The 18703-nt window shown below is 40.9% G+C and overlaps 1 protein-coding gene across 1 annotated transcript in view; it reads left to right on the forward strand.

The window, feature by feature from the left end:
* Window positions 1–18703, forward strand: part of STK4 (serine/threonine kinase 4) — a 74349-nt gene that overhangs the window by 37135 nt on the left and 18511 nt on the right. The window contains exon 10 of the mRNA XM_065414264.1: window positions 3265–3422. Within this exon, the coding sequence (XP_065270336.1) occupies window positions 3265–3422 (158 nt within the window). The remainder of the gene's footprint in view (window positions 1–3264; window positions 3423–18703) is intronic.

Consider the following 18703-nt stretch of genomic DNA (forward strand, 5'->3'; position numbering starts at 1 on the left):
CCCCATTAGCCATCTTTTGTCAAGAGCCATCCTACTGATATAACTCTTGGGTCTCCGCTGGATATGCCCATACTAGTGTAGCATACAACCATACAACCTCCTTCAACTTGTCCTCAATTGGAATTACTCACATTAGGCCCCTTAAACCTCATTTCGATTACTGTCCTGGACTGTCCAACATGAGTTCATGCCTATTCTACAAAATTCTACCGCATAAAACATTCCTCTGTATTCATTGACTATAACATTTATAATGTGCCTCTTGCTTCTAACAGTATCTCGCAGTTGCATAGAATGAGTATGCATAGAGTATCTTCACTCTCTAAATAAATGTTTTGTCACCGCAGTGGTAATTAGATTTCTATACTACTTCAGTAATTTATCCCCAATAGCACAGTATTTCTTAACTTTGCAAACACGTTTCCAGACTCTGACCTTCATGCAGTCTGTCTGAAGGTGGCTTTGTTGATCTCATTCTGTACAAGGAGGCTTTTAAAAAATGGAAACTATTGCCAGCAGTAGAATAAAATAATTTGTCTTAACATCTGTTGTTATGATGCAGATGTGTAAGCATTTATTTTCATCCTTCAACTGTTTGCTGGCTCAGGAAAGACTACAAGATATCCAATGCAGTGATGCCTAGAGTTCTAATGATATTTTCACACTATTTGTTCAGCCACCCCTTTGTCTCTTTCAGTATCTGAAGCCAAGGATCATGCTAAAATATCTTATTGCTTTATGGAAGTTCACTTTACTCTATATTTAACACTTCTGTAAACACACAAGATGTCCTTGAAATATCAAGTTGGTACAAGAATTCAAACCATTATATCTATTAATAATCGGATAAAATCTGGAAATGAAGTTCTACAACATAATATGTTAGTTTTACTTTAAAGAATAATATCCTGTGACTAAACATGTATGGATTTCCAGATATCAAAAATAAAGCACCAATTAATAGCATACAGTCTCTTGGAAAATTTAGACAAGCTTATGTCTGCATATCTCCTAAATGTGAAACTCTTTGCCAGAGATTGTCTGATGGACATCTGGCAAATCACTTAAGAGACTATTTTATGTATTTTAAGCCCCATTTTTTATTAGTTTTGGCAATTATACTTTATTCACTTGTATGGCACTTGATGGTGTACCCTTAACTACTCAGTCTAGACCTGGCTTATGTTTGGCTAATTTTGGTGCCATTTATACTGGCACTTGACCTGGGGTAACTGTTGTGGGGAAGTGAATTTATGAGTTGCTGGCTTTTATGGATATGAGAGACTTGACCTCTGTAATGGCTAAAAATGTATTTAGACATGATAGATTTATTGCATTGTGTAGAAAACTGTTTTTATCACAACGAAATAACATTCCCTTTTGAAAACGGTATTCAAAATAGGTTAGTTGACCTGCTCTTACAGAACTAAATCATATGTAATGTGCACAAAAACCATATGCAGCAATTTATCATAAATGAAAGCAATATTGCATTTAGCTGTGAGTAATCTTTGTAAATACAGTTTTTCATGATCCTAAGATGTAGCTTGCTGCAACAATACATCTTCTGTACAAGCATATTTTTATTCTTATGCTGAGACTCTATACAAAGTATTATCTGCATTATGTCCAGCATGACAAGCTAGATTTAAATTTGAATACACATTAGACAACATCTGAAACTGCACCAATTGCACTAGCAGGTAAGTCTTCAATTTGACAGTGATATCCTTTCATATTGTCAAGAATCCACATTGAAACTTTCAATATTTTGTTACTTCTAACAGTTCTTATATCGTCTGGATTTTTTTTTTTTTCCTGAGGTGCTTTGAGGCTACAGTCTGTTCACTTTGTCTCTTTTCCCCTGATCCATAACCCCCATATGGCATCCTAATGATCCTTCAACGGAGGAAGGCTGGGCTCCTCCTAGATCCCATCTCATCTATACCTCAAATATCATCTGTGTTTCAAACCGCATCAGTGTCCTAATTGAATGTATGGCCACACACTTCCACTTTTGACATAAGATGAACAGGTGTGATGGGGATTGGTTGGGTAAATTCATGCTTAAATGTACACGGATCTAGGGGTGCTGTAACAATTTTTATAGTGGGGGTGCTGATGATAGAAACCATGTATTTGGTGGTGTTAATACTTTAAGCCAAGGGGTACGGCAGTACCTCTAGTTCCAGCACCACTGCACAGCTCACATTAAACCACAATCCAAATGTAATTGTGGCTGAAGGAAGGCAGGGCATGTTACCGTCCTTATTTCTAATCCAATCTAACGAAACAGCCCATCTGGTCTTTTCCTTGGCAAAACTGGACTCTTACTGCATCATGTCCTCCATAAGTCCACAGTGTTCTCCCTGCCTTTCCTTTTACTTAGATTCTGATTCCTCTAAAGAATGTGTAATGGAACTGAGAGGGTCTTAGTAATGGAGAGTTTGAGGTGCATGGCATGTACTTAGTTTTTTGAAATATGAAAAATTTGATGACAAAAAGATGAGGCACTTGTGTGACTCAGTAGGAGAACCTGTATTTGACTAAGGGAAATCTCCTTGCAAAATAATCTGATAGAATAAGCGTTGATTTTAAAATCCATTTCTCCCCGGCCCCATGCATACCTTAGAAAATTAATAGTCTCTCCCCATGCCTTCAGCCAAGGACAGGGTATGTAACCTTTATACAAAGGAACTTACAGGGGCTTTCTTGGAGTGTGGTGGCAGCTGGCCTTCTGTACTGTTACAGTCAAATGGAAAATGTAGCATGTTCTCACTTGTAAAACAAATTTTGGTTCTGGTCTCATTAGTTGTTGAACTTTAATTTATATCCTTTTTTCATATTTTGTAATTAATAAATAAGCTGGCATCCAGCTGGCTGAAGTCTGTATGCGGCTTCTAGTACATATGGCTCAGTCACTTAGCAGTTTGGTCTGATGGACTCAGCACAGGTCTAACAATCAGAACCTCTGGACTTCTAATTCTGGCTCTGATGCAACTTGCTTTGTGGTCTCTTAACCTCTCTTACAGATGGGGAAACAGAGGCAAATAGGGATAATACTTCTCTCACAGTAATGGCGTGAGGATTAGCTTTTTGTCTAGTGCTTTCCAAATAGATAGTACTTTGTCAGCACCAAGTATTATTATTATTATTAGTGATCTAATTGCTTGAGACAGATTCTGTTTGGTGTAATATAAAATGCTCTAGTTTCCGATTTTTACAGAAGTGACCATTGTTTTACCATTTTTTAAATATTTCCAGGGAGGGATGAAACGATGCAGCCAGCCAAACCATCATTCCTGGAATATTTTGAACAAAAAGAAAAGGAGAATCAGATCAATAGCTTTGGGAAGAATGCATCTGGCCAGACAAAAAATTCCTCTGATTGGAAGGTACCACAGGATGGAGACTACGAATGTGTAAGTATATACTTTGAAATGTATTATGGCCATTTTAAAGGTTTTCTGTTAACCTTACTATAATAGCTTTCTTATTTGGACAAAGTACAGTAGAACCTCAAAGATACAAACATCAGAGTTACAGACATACTGGTCAACTGGCCACCCTGTGGAACCGGAAGTAATCCTGCAGCAGCAGTGGGGGGGGAGGAGGGGACGGAGACGGACACACCCACACCCCCTTCACTGCCTCGGGGCTTTAGTCCTTAGGCTTTGGGCGAGGCTTGAGGTTGCAGGGGGAGGGGGGTCAGGGCTCCAGGCAGGGAGTGGTGGTCAGGGCTTCTGATTCTTGGGAGCACCGGGGATTGGGGCTTCAGCCCTGCGGCTCCTTTCCTGGCTTCAGATCTGCAGCGGGCGTAGGGGCTTAGGGCTTAACTATGAGGGGAGTGCCGGTTTCAGCCCCATCATGCAACCTCTTCCCTCCCCCCCCCCCCCCCCCCCCCGTCTGAAACTAGGAGCAGAGCTGCAGGGCTGAAGCCCTGAGTCCCAGCACTCCCCCAAGGTCTAAAGCCCTGAGCCCTAGTGCTCCCAAGAGGCAGAAGCTCTCACCCACCCCCCACCTGGAGCTCTGATTACCCTCCACACCACCCTGCAGCTGCCTATGCATCAAAGAGCACTTCAGCCACAGGATTCCAGTCCCTTTTCTTCAAGGACTTCAAAATAACAGAAAATATATCAAATGTGTCCTTTTCCACTTGACCAAGGGTTATCTTCGGGGGCCTATCTACTCTCTACAGGATTACACTCTGTAGGCCATCTGCCTGGGAGTCAGGGCGAGCCTGTCTGTTCCCTTTTCCTTCCTAGCCTGTTCCTTGCAGATTATGCTCTGCAGGCCATCTGCCTGAGAGTTTTATATAAAATGGGCTCTTCTCCTGAACTGTGGACTACCGCAGGAGCCTTCCTACTCCCTGCAGCTCTCCAGCTAACCTGAGTTACTTGTTGATTTTTATGAGGACCAGGTGATCTACAAGCTGTCACCTGAATCCTGGCCTCACAGCCTCAGCTGGGCGGTGGCTAATTAGTCACAGGTAGGGTTAGGCTCAACTCCTTTTAAAAGAGTCATCCACCCTCTGACATAATATAACTCTCTCCCTCTTACTTTAAGGGGTTCAGCATAACTTCCCTCCTCCATGTGTGCATGCTGTCATTGAATGGGTGTTCATATTGCCCAACGATGTGAGGCTAGACACTTTAGTTTAGTAAGGGATACACATTCCTTTTGAAAAGAGTTGTGGAGGAAAGATTGCTTTCTTCTGTTTTAATTCTAATAGGTTGATACCAAAATCCATCTAAAAATTTCATATAAACATTTTGGGACTTTATTGAAAACTGTGAAGACACCAATTTATTACCATAGAATGGGGTGTCCTCTTATGGATCAGTGCACATCTAGTTCAATGGGAGTGTGCACACAGTGAGGGAAGTGTGCAGTGTAGAAGGCACAAGGTAAAGGGGAAAGTTGTGTGACATAAGAACGACCATACTGCGTCAGACCAATGGTCCAGCTAGCCCGGTATCCTGTCTTCTGACAGTGGCCAATGCCAGGTGCTTCAGAGGGAATGAACAGAACAGGTAATCATCACCTGTCGCCCATTCCCAGCTTCTGGCAAACAGAGGCTCAGAACATTGTAGCTTACAGAGAAGAAATATTTTTAGACCTGTGATGAGTAGCTGTTTTGACTCAGTTATATGATCTTCTTTACTGCCTTCTGTTATTATTCAAGTATTGCTGTTTACATAGATTACCAGTTTGGTGAAAACACAAAAAGGAAGCCTTTTGAAAGCAATAAATCAAACATTATTTAAATATGCTTGGGTCACCCTCATACATTAATTTGTAAAAATCTCACTTCCAAGCAGTGTACACTTCCTTAGCTCTGTTTTCCTGCCGTGCATGACTATGCCAGTCTTGCCTTTTAATTCTATAATTGAGCTGACTCTCCAGTTAATTTTCTTTTATGTAGGATAAGTACTTGAAAGCAACAAACGTTAATGTTTAATAGACACAAGGGTATTCCCTGCAGCCCTTAAATGAGGGTTATTAACAGTAACATGTTATGTAATCCAATCAAAGACCTAATGCTGAATACCTCTCCTGTTTGGTTAAAAAAAAAAATTGAATAGACTAACCTAATGATGGGCTTTAGGCAAAACTCGTCTGTTAAACTGCTTAGTAATTGAATGCCCCAATGTCATAAACTGCTTGAAGTAAGAGTACTTTCACTAGCAATATCAAGCACATTCAACCTAGACTGAACCCAGCACTGGATTAATTCTGCTTTGTCAGAGGGGGTGGACAGGAGCATGCTTTTTATCTTAACTTCTATGGTTCCAAGTAGAGACCAGATCAGTCAGCTTGGAGATAAATATTGGTTTCTCTGAGCCTCAAGAAATGTGATTTGAAATACTGTTTGGTTTGTTAGCACAGTTTAGTTTAACATTTCTCTCACCGTAAGTCCTATATGCTTTCTCCCTCATAGCTTCTATAAACTGGAGACTCCTGGTTTACAAGCAAGCAACATTTAATTACAAAAGATATTTTCCCCCTTTCCCTTGTGGAAAAACATTTGACCTTTTCCTGGTTAGAACTGTTCCTGTGAAGCCTCTGAAGCAGGCAAATATGAAGTTATTTATACACCACAGCAATGTGATGTTGGATTAGGGTTCCATTATTTTCATCCAGACTTCCTTTTACTTGTTAAGTGTTGATAATGTGCAAGGCACTGTACAAAAAATGAAGGCATTCCTGTCACCCAAGGAACTGAAAAACTGGGGGAAGGGGGGAAAACTTGCTTTAAAAAGGCTGTGAACTCCAGTCACCAAAATGTGCTGTCAACCACTCTACCTGTGCCGTGGCAGTGGTCTGGGATATCATAAAGCATCTGTATTTCTAGCCTTGTAATTTTTAAGTGTCCGTCACTACTTCCATAGTCATTGCATGCTGGTGCTAATGTTTATCCTCATACGTTTCAATAAATGTCCTTTCAAGACAAAAAAAAAAACTTTTGAAACTTGTTCTGCTCTTTTAAAAACCAAAATAACTTTTTTCTTTACTTTGGTTTAAAGAGTGTTTGGGGTTTTTTTTTTTTTTTTTTTTTTAAATCTAAGTAGACCAATGTTTTCATCTCATTTTGTGACTGAAGTGGGAGACGTTTGAAGAGATTAAAATGAAGTTAGAATGGCAACTATCTGACCAAATCTACCACAATGGGCACTTTGATAGAATCTTCTATGACTATTCAGTTTATATTGTAGATCTACTGGGAGTTGTTTCATAGATTCTAAGGCCAGGAGGGACCATTGGCATCATTGTCTGACCTCCTGCGTATGACCGGCCACAGAACGTCCCCAAAATAATTCCTAGACTCTAGAGCATATCTTTGAGGAAAACATCCAATCTTGATTTAAAAATTGCAGGTGATTGGGAATCTACCACAACCCTTCATAATTCACCATTGGAACAATTTACTCTCCTTGTTAAAAACATATGCTTTATTTCCAGTCGGAATTTGTCTAGCTTCAACTTCCAGCAATTGGATCGTGGCTAGATTGAAGAGCCCATTATTAAATATTTGTTCCTCGTGTAGGTACTTATAGACTGTAATCAAGTCACCCTATAACCTTCTCTTTGTTAAACTAAATAGATTGAGTGCCTATAAGCAGGGCCGGCTCCAGGGTTTTTGCTGCCCCAAGCAGCGGGGGGGGGGGGGGGGGGAAAGCCGCGATCGGCAGCAGCTCCACCGCGCCGCTTTCTTCTTCGGCGGCAATTCGGCAGCAGGTCCTTCCCTCTGAGAGAGACCCGCCTCCGAATTGCCGCGAAAGAGCCCGACGTGCCACCCCTTCCCCTTGGCCGCCCCAAGCACCTGCTTGCTGGGCTGGTGCCTGGAGCCAGCCCTGCCTATAAGGCATGCTTTCTAATCCTTTAATCCTTCTCGTGTCTCTTCTCTGAACCCTCTCTAGTTTATCAACATCCTTCTTGATTTGTTGGCACAGAACTGGACACAGTATTCCAGTAGTGGTTGCACCCATGCCAAATATGAGTTAAAATAAACTCTCTACTCTTAATCGAGATTCCCCTGTTCATGCATCCTAGGGTTGCATTAGCTCTTTTAGTCACAGTATCACAATGGGAGCTCATGTTCAGTTGATAATCTTCCATGATAGCCAAATCTTTTCCAGAGTGTCTGCTTCCCAGGGTGGAGTCCCCCATTCTGTAAGAATTTCCTGTATTCTTTGTTCCTAACCATATTAAAATGCAAATTGTTTGCTTGCTCCTAGTTTATCAGGTGAATCGGATCACTCTGAATCAATGACCTGTCCTCTTCATTATTTACCACTCCTCCAGTTTTTGTTTACCAAGTCAAATGCCTTACAGAAGTCTAAGTATATTACATTAACATTATTACCTTTATCATCCAAACTTGTAATCATAAAAAAAAATCAGTTTAGTTTGACGGGATCTATTTGTTGATTTGCATTTATTACATTATCCTCCTTTAGTTCTTTATTAAGCGAGTCCTGTATCAGCTGCTCCATTGTCTTGTCCGGTATTAGTGTCAGGGTGACAGGCCTATAATTAGCCAGGTCATCCTGTTTACCCTTTTTTTAAAATTGGGACAACATTAGCTTTCTTCCAGTCTTCTGGAACTTCCCCAGTGCTCCAAGACTTACTGAAAATACACATTAACAGTCCAGCGAACTCCTCAGCCAGCTCTTTTAAAACTCTTGCATCCAAGAGTTATCTGGACCTGCTGACTTAAAAAATCTAACTTTTAAATCGCTGAAAACCTGTCTTTTTATGTTAACCCAATAATGAATTCCTGATCCATGCTTTCTTGGCATCATTACAATACTGAAAGCTGTTCCAGATTCCATGGGAAAGTGGTGAGAATGAGAGGGGAATAACTTCCCCCCCACACACTTTTTTTAGTTAATCTGCATCCTTTTGCTATAATGTGATTTTCTGTCTAATTCTAAATGTCTCTATATAGCAATGCTGAGCTTTTGCTTAAGATAATATATTACTACTTTGTCTCACTAATCAAAAAGTTGGCCACAAATTCTAGGTAATTTCTTGGAAGTGAGTCAAATTTCACCAATACTTAGTGTTGGACACTATTGCAAAAGCATTTGGATATCATCTTATGTTTCCCTAGAGGCACCTATAGCTATGTCACTTCTACTACAAAAAGTTAGGATAGAAGCAGATTGTCTCAGTACTTACGCAGGTAATTGTATCTCTCAGAATGTATTTATTAGCACTAGGGTCAACCCCTGATGCCTTAAAGTCTCAAATAAGCATTTTGGGTTTGTTTGTTTGAAGCCACCTGCACAATATCTGTGCTTTTGGAGGCCTGTTAGGGGTGCTTCTCTTAAGAATTATGTTAGTTGCCCAGCTGTATTTAGCTATTTATGCTGCTTCTGATTTCCAGAGCTGCCAGTGAATACCTGGCAGAAATCCAGTTGATGAAAATGGGTATGCATTTTTTTTCAAGGGATCCCAGGAGAGCTTTACTCATTGCCTGTTAGCCCTCATTAAAATCCTCTAAATTCTCTTAAACTAGCAGGAATTCCTGTATTGGCAAGTTTTAGCTCTGTGGCGGGGCAAGGAGACAGCCATTTAGAAACAAAATTCATGGCTCTTCCTTTCAAATAATCCACCTTCTTTGGGAACAGTCTGATTTTGGTTCATGTCTAGGTATTGGTGAATAAGCCCTTTCCCTTCCCTGCAATTGCTGAAAGCCAATGTCTGCCTGTCATATTCCATGCTCCACCCCTTGAGCCTAATGGAGATTATCAAGGAAGACACTCATCAAGTTTTCCTGTAAAGTAAGTGTGTGTGTGTGTGTGTGTGTGTGTGTGTGTGTGTGTGTGTGTGTGTGTGTGTGAGAGAGATTCCTTTCATAAACCAAGTCAGTTATAAAACTGCTGTAGATCACTCTGGAGCATAAATGCATGGTGCGAGGCAGCAGAGATGACTTTTAATAATCCTCCCTTTGGCCTCCTGTAGAGATGTTTGTGCAAGGACAGTAAGAAGCTGCTACTGTACACAGCATTTGCCCACACTAGGGATGTAAAAGGTTAACCGGTTAACCAAAGTTAACTGTTAACCCCAGCAGCCCCACATCGGGCCGGTCCCCAGCCACGGCCATGCCAACAAGGCCACACCGTGCCGGTTGGCCAGACCCTGGCCATGCTGCGCCTAGCTGGGTGGACAGACACCAGCCCCGGCTGTGCCACACCGAGTCAGGCAGCTGGCCGCGCGCCAACCGGACCCCAGCTACCTCAGGTAACGGTTAACCAGTTAAATGAAATAATTTTAATCGTTTAACAGGTTAACTTTTTTAACCGATATTTACATCCCTAGCTCACACGTTCACTGTACTCAGTTTTGCATTAGACAGACACAGCTTTTAGCCACGTAGCACTCCTATGGAGAAAATATTATTCTCCATAGTAAATGTTCTCTATCTAGTTCCATCTGAGAAGTGTTTTGCAATTAGCTGCTAATAAAACCCCTACTATGTCTCAGTCATAGAAGATAAGAATTAATTTTTGCCTGTTTAATTGTTGGACTCAGCAAGTCCAGCATAGATTCTATCTCCTCTCTACTTCAGGCGGTCATGTTTCATTTCTGTATGTCTCTTGGGGGGTTTATGCATCGCAATTATTAGGACTCTTCAGAAGTTCTAGAAGTAACATGAGAAGACACTAATCACCATTGAGGTGGAAAAATTCCAAGATACAGCTTGACTTCCACATGGCTGACAAAGGGTCAGACCCTCCTTCTAGCCTGCTTTGGCTAGATGGTTATTTTGTATTCCAGTAGCACCTACAGGCCCTAACGAAAATCAGGGCCCTGCTGTGCTAGATACTGTACAAACACAAAATAAGCAACAGTCCCTGCCTCAGAGTTCACAGTCTAAATAGATGAGATAAAGGGTGGGAGGAGAAATGGAGGCACAGAGGTGAAGAGACATGCCCAAAATCACACAGCAAGTCAGTGATAGAGCTGGAATTTGCTTCCATGTCTCTGAGCCCCAGTAAAGTGCTCAGTTCTTTAGCCCATGTTTCCTCTTTGCTTTTGTCAGGCTGACCCCGGGGATTGTAACTTGGACCAGAAAGCTGCATAAATTGAAAGCTTCACAAAAAAATACAGATGAGTGAGCCTTAGAAAGACACATTCATGTACTGGATTTTCATTTGTTCAGATAATTCACAAAGTGATGAAGGAAAAACTGGCAAACAGTTGAAGGAAAAATTACTGTAAAATATATTTGCTTTAACTAATTTAACAAATGTACCCACATCTGTTGTGTGTCTTAAAAATTCCCTGCAATGCATTGGAAATGCAGTTGGTATCAGTACTGTAATTAACAGATGTATCCTGAAAGCAATTAATGGTGCCATCTCGGTTTCCTCATTTAAATTACTTTAAAGGGTGCATATTTAGACAAGACTATTTCCACAGGGCAATATTAACAATCTTCTGTTAGTTTTAGAAGCCATCATCTCCATTTAGGTGTACCTGATAGAAGTTGTTGTAATTGTGCACATGTCTGTAAGCTAGTTCTGGTCCAGAGCTTTTAATGGCCATTGTCCAGGTCAGTTCCCTTCTGCAATATAATGTAACCCAAAGTGAGCCCTTTTTCTTTCTTGAATAGGAATGTAACACTTTTTTTCTGAGCTGTTATACTGAGAATATCTCAACATGTTTTAAAAACAAAGCATTTCCCCCGCTCCCCCTGGCTGTGTCAGTATCCCTTTATAGCAGTGTAGTCTTGGATCTGTTGTATTTAGTATCTCCCTAATTTCTGGGATCTTTAAGTCAAAACAAACATAAAAGAACAGTTGTAATTTTACTAGCAGGGAAGAAGAGAAGGAAAAGCATTTTAAAGATTAGTAGTAACTTCCTCCTGCAGAATTGTTGATGAAATGCCACTGTGGATTCCCCTCCCCTTTGTCTAGACATATTAATTTTGATTCTATGACATACCGAGCTCTGAACTTAACTCTTACTGAAACATCTGCAAATAATATTGTGAATGGAGAAGAAAAGTTTCTTGTTTTCAGAACAAGCTAAATCAGTATACTGTATTTTAGTTCTGGTGAAACTGAGAGCATCTGCAGGCTGGAATCCTCTAGTTATTTAGGTTAGTTACATCCTGGGCAGTGTAAGGTCCAGCCACATTGGCTCATTAGTATATGGGGTGAGGGGTGAATTGAGGCCCCATAGCCCATTCAGTCCTGGTCTCTCCACAAAAGCTACTGTTAGCATCCTAACATAGTGGCATGTCACTCACAACCCAGTGCAGTTTCTTCTGCAGTGGTAGAATGATAAATTTCAAGTTTTAAGAGTATTTTTATTAATTAAAACTTCAAGCTGTATTACATATTCCTTTCTGATGCACTGGCAACTTCATGGCTTGCAGAAGAAGGTTAATCTGCTGGTTGTATAGTGAAACCATCCATTTATTTCACTGCAAATGATATATAAGAGGACCTGTTAGAGGCCAAGTGATTTATTGCTTATCGATCATTGTAAACATGCTCTTCTTTACAATGACCAGAGTGTCTGATGCATTATAGTCCTTCGTGCAGGTGTAATTTGTCTTATGAACACATTGGTGTCTACCAATACCTGGTACATTCAGTTTGCTTTCTGTCTTTCTGAACACTGATGTTGGATGGCATTTATTAGCAACTTCTTGTTGACACTTATGGCTTTTCTGCCTTTTGCCTGACTTTGTGGAAGTTGAGCTAATCAAAGGCGTGGGAATATAGGAAAGAAGGAAGGTGGTTTTTTTGTACACTTTGACACCCCGAGGACGGTAGCAGGCTAGATAACTGGCTCCGCTTCATTACTTAGGGTTTGTCTTCACATACAGTGGTGCAGTGGTGCTGCTCTAGTGCTTTAGTGAAGACACTACTACACCGATAGAAGTAAGGCATAGTTAATCCACTTCCCTGAGAGTGCGTAGCTGTGTTGATGGGAGAAGCTCTCCCGTTGACATGGCGCTGTTTATATGGGAGGTTAGATTGGTGTAACTACATCACTTGGTGTGGATTTTTCACATCCCTGAGCAATGTAGTTATACTGATATAGGTCTGTAGTGTAGACCTGGCCTTAGGAGATCTGAAGAGCCATCTCAAATGGTGAAAAACCACACCAAGGATGCATTTGTAGAGCTGATTGTACAGACAAGGTTTTTTAATTACATTGTTATATGGAGTTTCTGCTATAGCAATCTAGGGACACACTCTGACATTGTGTGAGATGTTTTTGAGCTTGTTTACCACTTAAGTTTTCTGCCTCTGATATGGCCCTCTGAGTTTTAATTCACTTGTGTTTATGAAATTGCTTGGAAAATAGAAGTCAAGGTTCCAGAGACAGAAAAATACAGAAGGCCCCAAAGAAGTCTTATTTTGTTGGTTCTTCCCCATGACATGGCTTGAATGGATATTCTGGGCTGATGGCTGAAGTATCAAAATCCAATTTGGTGGTAGGGGGACAAAAAATCCCTTCTAGAACAAAAAATCCATCTTGCACATTTGCAGGTCTTTTTTATATGACTTTTAGTATTCTTAAATTAAATTGAATTGTGAAAAGCATATGTGTTAAAATAACATTCACTCTGATTTTTTTAAATGTACTTTTTCTGACCCAGAGCCTTATGCAATTAATTAAGGTTGTTTGTCTCAAGAATTCACTTGAATATCTACAGTTTTTTGAATAGGGCAAAAGGAAGCTTCCATTAAAACACTGCTTTCTTCAACTGCACTGAATGTTTCATGACTAGACCAAATGCTTTCAGTGAATCTAGAGGGATTTCTCTGTCAAAAAATTTCTCTTCTCCATCTATCATATACTCCCCTTTCCCACTGGCAGTGGCTGGAATAGAAAATACAGCTTAGGCTCTAACTTTTAAAATCATACTTTGGTCATAAAATGAATTTATGTGGCAAGGTATTCATTGTTTTAACTAGTCATGTCTGGAAACAGTGATGGATATTTCTACCTAGATTATGCATTACTTCGGCCCTATTCATAGCTGGAAAAAATAGACCTACAGATTATACTGTATTGAATCCATAATGCAAAAGCTGCTTTTGATGGGAAAACACTAGTGCTACAACCTTTCTTAGAAGGAGAGGATTTAAGTTTAAAAAAAAAATAAAAAATCTTGTTTCTTAAGACTGCAGAGGCAGGAAGGAACTGTCATTAATTCCCAAGATTGAAATTCTACCCCTCTGATGGGTCCCTGCTAATTGAAGGAGACCTTTCAGTAAAGCATACTATCTAGATCAGGGGTTCTCAAACTTAATGCACTGCGACCCCCTTCTGACAAGAAAAATTACTACACGACCCCAGGAGGGGGGACTGAAGCCTGAGCCTGCCTGAGTCCTGACGCCCTGGGTGGGGGGGAGGGCAAAGCCCAAGGGATTCAGCCCCAGGTAGGAGTCCTGTAACCTGAGCCCTGCCACCCAGAGCTAAAGCCCCAGGGCTTTGGCCCCGGGCGATGGAACTTTGGCCCCAACAAGTCTAATGCCAGCCCTGGCGACCTCATTAAAACGGAGTTGCAATCTACTTTAGGGTCTTGACCCACAGTTTGATAACCACTGATCTAGATGTAATCTTCAGTGTAAAAGTTTGATTATAAGATGAGACTTCTTTCTATTGAGGCACTGTTTTATTCATTGGTTTTAAATGTCACGTCTTGGCTCATAAAATTAGCCGTTTCCATTTACCTGCCCAGCCCTTCTTATCCAGCAATCCCTGCTCATTGCATACGATTCTTTTAAGCAAGTGCTGCTGCTACCTTTCTGGCATATTTGTCACATCCTTTCCAGCAGTAGTTTTAATCAGTGATGCTTTTATTAAAAGTTGAATATCTTGTCATCTATTAATCAAATGCTCTCCTATTAAAAATGAGCTTTGGCGTAAGAACATAAAAATGACCATATGGGGTCAGACCAATGGTCCATCTAGCCCAGTATCCTGTCTTCCAACAGTGGCCAGTGCCGAATGCTTCAGAGGCAATGAACAGAACTGGGCAAATATCATGTGATCCATTACCCTGACTGCCAGAAGCTAGGACTGGATATGTCTACACTGCAATTAGACATCTGCAGCTAGGGGCTCGGGCTAAGAGGCTGTTTAATTGCTGTGTAGATAACCAGACTCTGGCTGCAGCCCAAGCTCTGGGATCCTCCCACCTCACTGGGTCTTAGAGCCCGGGCTCCAGCCTGAGCCCAGATGTCTACACTGCAATTAAACAGCCCCTTAGACCGAGCCCCACAAGCCAGAGTCAGCTGGCATGGGCCAGCTGTGGGATTTTAACTGCACTGTAGACATACCCTCAGAGGCTTAGGGACACCCAGAGCATGGGGTTACCAATTGATGCTTTCATATGAGCAATAATGGCCAATACAAAGTGCTGTACATGTGAACAGTTCTGAATCTCTATCACAAATCTATCAGTTCGTTACAAATATGTGAAAACTCAGTAGTGTTACCAGATTGATTCTGCAATAGTTTGCATCTACTGTCTGCACTAATTCAATCCTTTGTTGATATCTTCTGCTCCTGCCTATTCAAAAGATTCCTAACTCCATTATTGCTTATAATCAATGTCTTGTTTGTTTGCTAAATGTGACCAAAATTTCAAGGCCATTTGTACTGGGAAGGTCATCTTGAACCTGCATTGGAAACCGCATAAACAAATTCATGGTTGCTCCAGATTGCTGATCTGATTTACAGCTAGCTCCTTGTGTGTAGGCTTTATAAAAAAAAAAAAAATTGAGCTCTGAATTCCATTTTAACACAAAATAGGGACACATCACCTTTTGGATTGAAAACCTTATGATGGCAACATTTGAAATGGAAAAAGTCAAGTAGTTCAGTGGCTTGAATATTTTTTTTAATATCTGCCATGGAAGATAATCATTTTTTGCTCTTTCCCCCCCCCATTGGGAGGAAAACATTTTGTAAAATAGGAGTCATCATTCATTCACTTCTTCACTTTGGCACAAACTGACATTGATTTGATTGCAGAGCACTCACTGTTATAACTTGCTGCCAAAGTTACATTTTTGTTGCTGTATCATATATAGCAGTCTGTGCTTGATATATAGCTTAATTTAAAAAGTATCCTTTGGGAGAATTAAAAATTGCATGTAAAATATATAAGCTGCTGTTATGGTTTGCAATGAAGTCTTTTTAGATAGGCTACAGTACAGCCATAATCAGCCCTCTTAAATGGAAGTATTATGAATCTAACACCATCCTATAACGTTGTTTACAGGACTAAACCTACAAAGCTATAAATGGATTGGCTCCTGGTTACCTTGGAGATGCCTCTTTCCCATGTGACATTGTAACAGTTGATCAGCTGAGGTGGTCAAGTTGAAAATTCCTTAGATCAACCATGAGGGGCTGGGCTAGTGTATTTTCAGGGAGGGGTCCTTTAGTGCAGAATTTATTTCCTCAGAGCCCAGACTTACTGACCTTAAGGTCATACAAGATCCACTTGTTCTCTTGGGCTTTTGTGAGTCGTGAGGAATAAGTAGCTAGGTGGGAGTTGTGAAGACTGGAAGACTTTGGGTTTGGGACACTTGGCCCTATTTGTGAATTTTCTATGAAGAAGGTAGTTGGCACAAGTGCTTTTTAAATTTATTTTGATTTAAGTGCTAAAACTGTGTTTGGTGCTGTACAAATCAAAGGAAGATACAGTCATTGCCTAAGGAGCTTAGTCTAAAATATTTATAAAACATTTCTTGGCTGCAGTCTATAAGTAGCATGGTTTAGTTTGGACAAATATCTGAATTTCTGTGTAAGGCTGGTCAAAATGTACTTGAGTCTCATTTCAATGCCTCTCTTCTTCCTTTTGTGTTTGATTCCTCATGAGATGTTTTTTATTTCTTCAGTTTTGACATATGAATAGAAAAGTCTAACTCGTGCTCATTCTCAATGGTGTACTACAGTGGTTCTCAAACTTTTGTACTGGTGACCCCTTTCACATAGCAAGCCTCTGAGTGCGACCCCCCCCCCCCCATAAATTAAAAACACTTTTAAATATAATTAACACCATTATAAATGCTGAAGGGCTTTGGGATGGAGGCTGACAGCTCGCGACCCACCATGTAATCACCTCGCGAGGGGTCCCGACGCCCAGTCTGAGAACCCCTGCTGTACTATATGTGTAATTATTCAGTAGTCTTCCCTGTTTATCCCTCTAAAGCCCCTTTGCTAAGGTTTTATGCTGTTATCTGTAGTAGTGTAGTAGGTATCCTTCAGTCTTGAGAGACCACTGGTATGCACCCCTGAGAGGTAAAGAATTTACTCAGTTGGTTTTATGGCAGCCATGGTTGTGGCTGAAGAAACCCAATCAAGAGAGACCATCTCTGCCATATCTGTCACATGTAAAGGCGATGTTTTGACCCTTTGGGCTCTGCCTTCTGTGAGCTCTTTTCTCCTTTGCTAAGCTGGATGGCTTCCTCTCATAACTCCAGAGGCCTTTAAGTTCTTGTTTCCAAAGGCTGCGGTCCTGAGTGTGATCTTCCCAGTTGTCCACATCCTTTTTTTGAGGTCTCGCTTGCACACATCCTTGAAACGCAATTTTGGGCGTCCTTTGGGTCTTACCAATTCACCATAGAGAATGTCCTTTGGGATGCACCCATCATTCATTTGGTACACATGCCCAAGCCAGCAGAGACGTCTCTGAGGAGTGTTTGCATACTGGGTATACTGGCCCACTTGAGCACCTCAGTGTTGGTGACTGTCCCTCCAGGAGATTCCAAAGATTTGACAAAGGCAACACATAGGAAAGCTGTTGAGCCTCTTTTCCTGATGAGACTATAAAGCATATGTCTCGGTCACGTACAAAAGTGTGCTGATGACACATACATGATACACACCAATCTTTGTGTGTTCTGTCAGTTTGTTGTTTTGCCATACCCTCTTGCTCAGTCTAGACACTGTTGTGGTGGCTTTTCCAATGCGGATGTTGAGTTCTGTTTCAAGTGAGAGGTTGACTGCGATAGTGGACCCCAGGTATGTGATTCGTTCACCACTTCAAGTTCATAGTTGTTGATCTTGATGGAGGATGCTTCTTCAACTCCTTGGCACATTAGGTTCGTTTTTTTTAGGCTTATGGTAAGCCCGAAGTCTTGGCAGGCTCTGAAAAAACTGAGGTTTTGGCGACGGGCTCTGTGTGGGTTGTCACTGCTGTGTCATCAGCAAAGAGGCGGTGTTGGATGAGGGTCTCCCGAGTCTTGGTTTAGATCTGAGTCTTGCAAGATTGAACAGCTTTCCATCAGATCTGTGTTTTTTAGGATATTACTTATGGAGGAGTTAATACAGTTGTTGAATATTTCCAATTAGCAGTGGTGGAATAAAACAGCTAGTGGACTCCTTAAAAGGCTTGCCCTGTCATCTTTCATACTGAACTCAGTGAGCAGCTGTTTTAAAAAATTGATTTATTATGCCCTTAGAGTAGAAAGAAAAATGTAGATCCATATAGAACCTATTGAGGTAAAAAACTGTTGGCAGTATTTAAAGTCCCTGAAAACTAACATTCTCTAATGAAACAAATAGTGTTTGCAAGTGGCTAGTCTAGTTCCTTTGTGTTTTGTGTATACCCACAATGCCATAATAAATAGTTAGATGGACAACTACTAGGAATCAAAAATAAAATTATGAAAATCTGGCATGACAAAATAGTCGTTAACTAGACATAGGTTTCTAGGAGGCCTCACATGGTGATATTGCACTGAAAGGTCATCTGAATCTTTGGTTGAAATCTCAAAGATTTGGCCCCTATTTCAATGAAGAGCACCATCTCTCACATTCCCGCAAGCTCAAGCTGTTCCTTTGAAAATACCCTATACACTGTTTGTTTTCAGTGCTCCTTCACAGGATTTTCAAGCAACTCTCATCCCTTTTGCACTCAGATGAAACAATTTTATTACCTTAAATTGACTGAGTGTTGTAGTGGATAGGGGACCCATCAGACTCGCATTTCCAGCAGTACTCCAGAATTGCCCCTTTACTCCAAAATGGCCCCATGGGTACAATCCTTCCTCTATAGTACTCCAGGCCTAGGGAGCAAATAGGAGACAGAGATCTAAATTGCAATGATTGTCTCTAATCTATTACCGGCACTTAAGAGTAAGCTTGGAAAAACCACATGCAGATCCAACTCAGGCCCATCTCTAATAGACATTAAGCTGTCTTGTTTAAC

The sequence above is a fragment of the Emys orbicularis genome, chromosome 12 (genome assembly GCF_028017835.1).
Source record: "Emys orbicularis isolate rEmyOrb1 chromosome 12, rEmyOrb1.hap1, whole genome shotgun sequence".
Taxonomy (NCBI): domain Eukaryota; kingdom Metazoa; phylum Chordata; order Testudines; family Emydidae; genus Emys; species Emys orbicularis.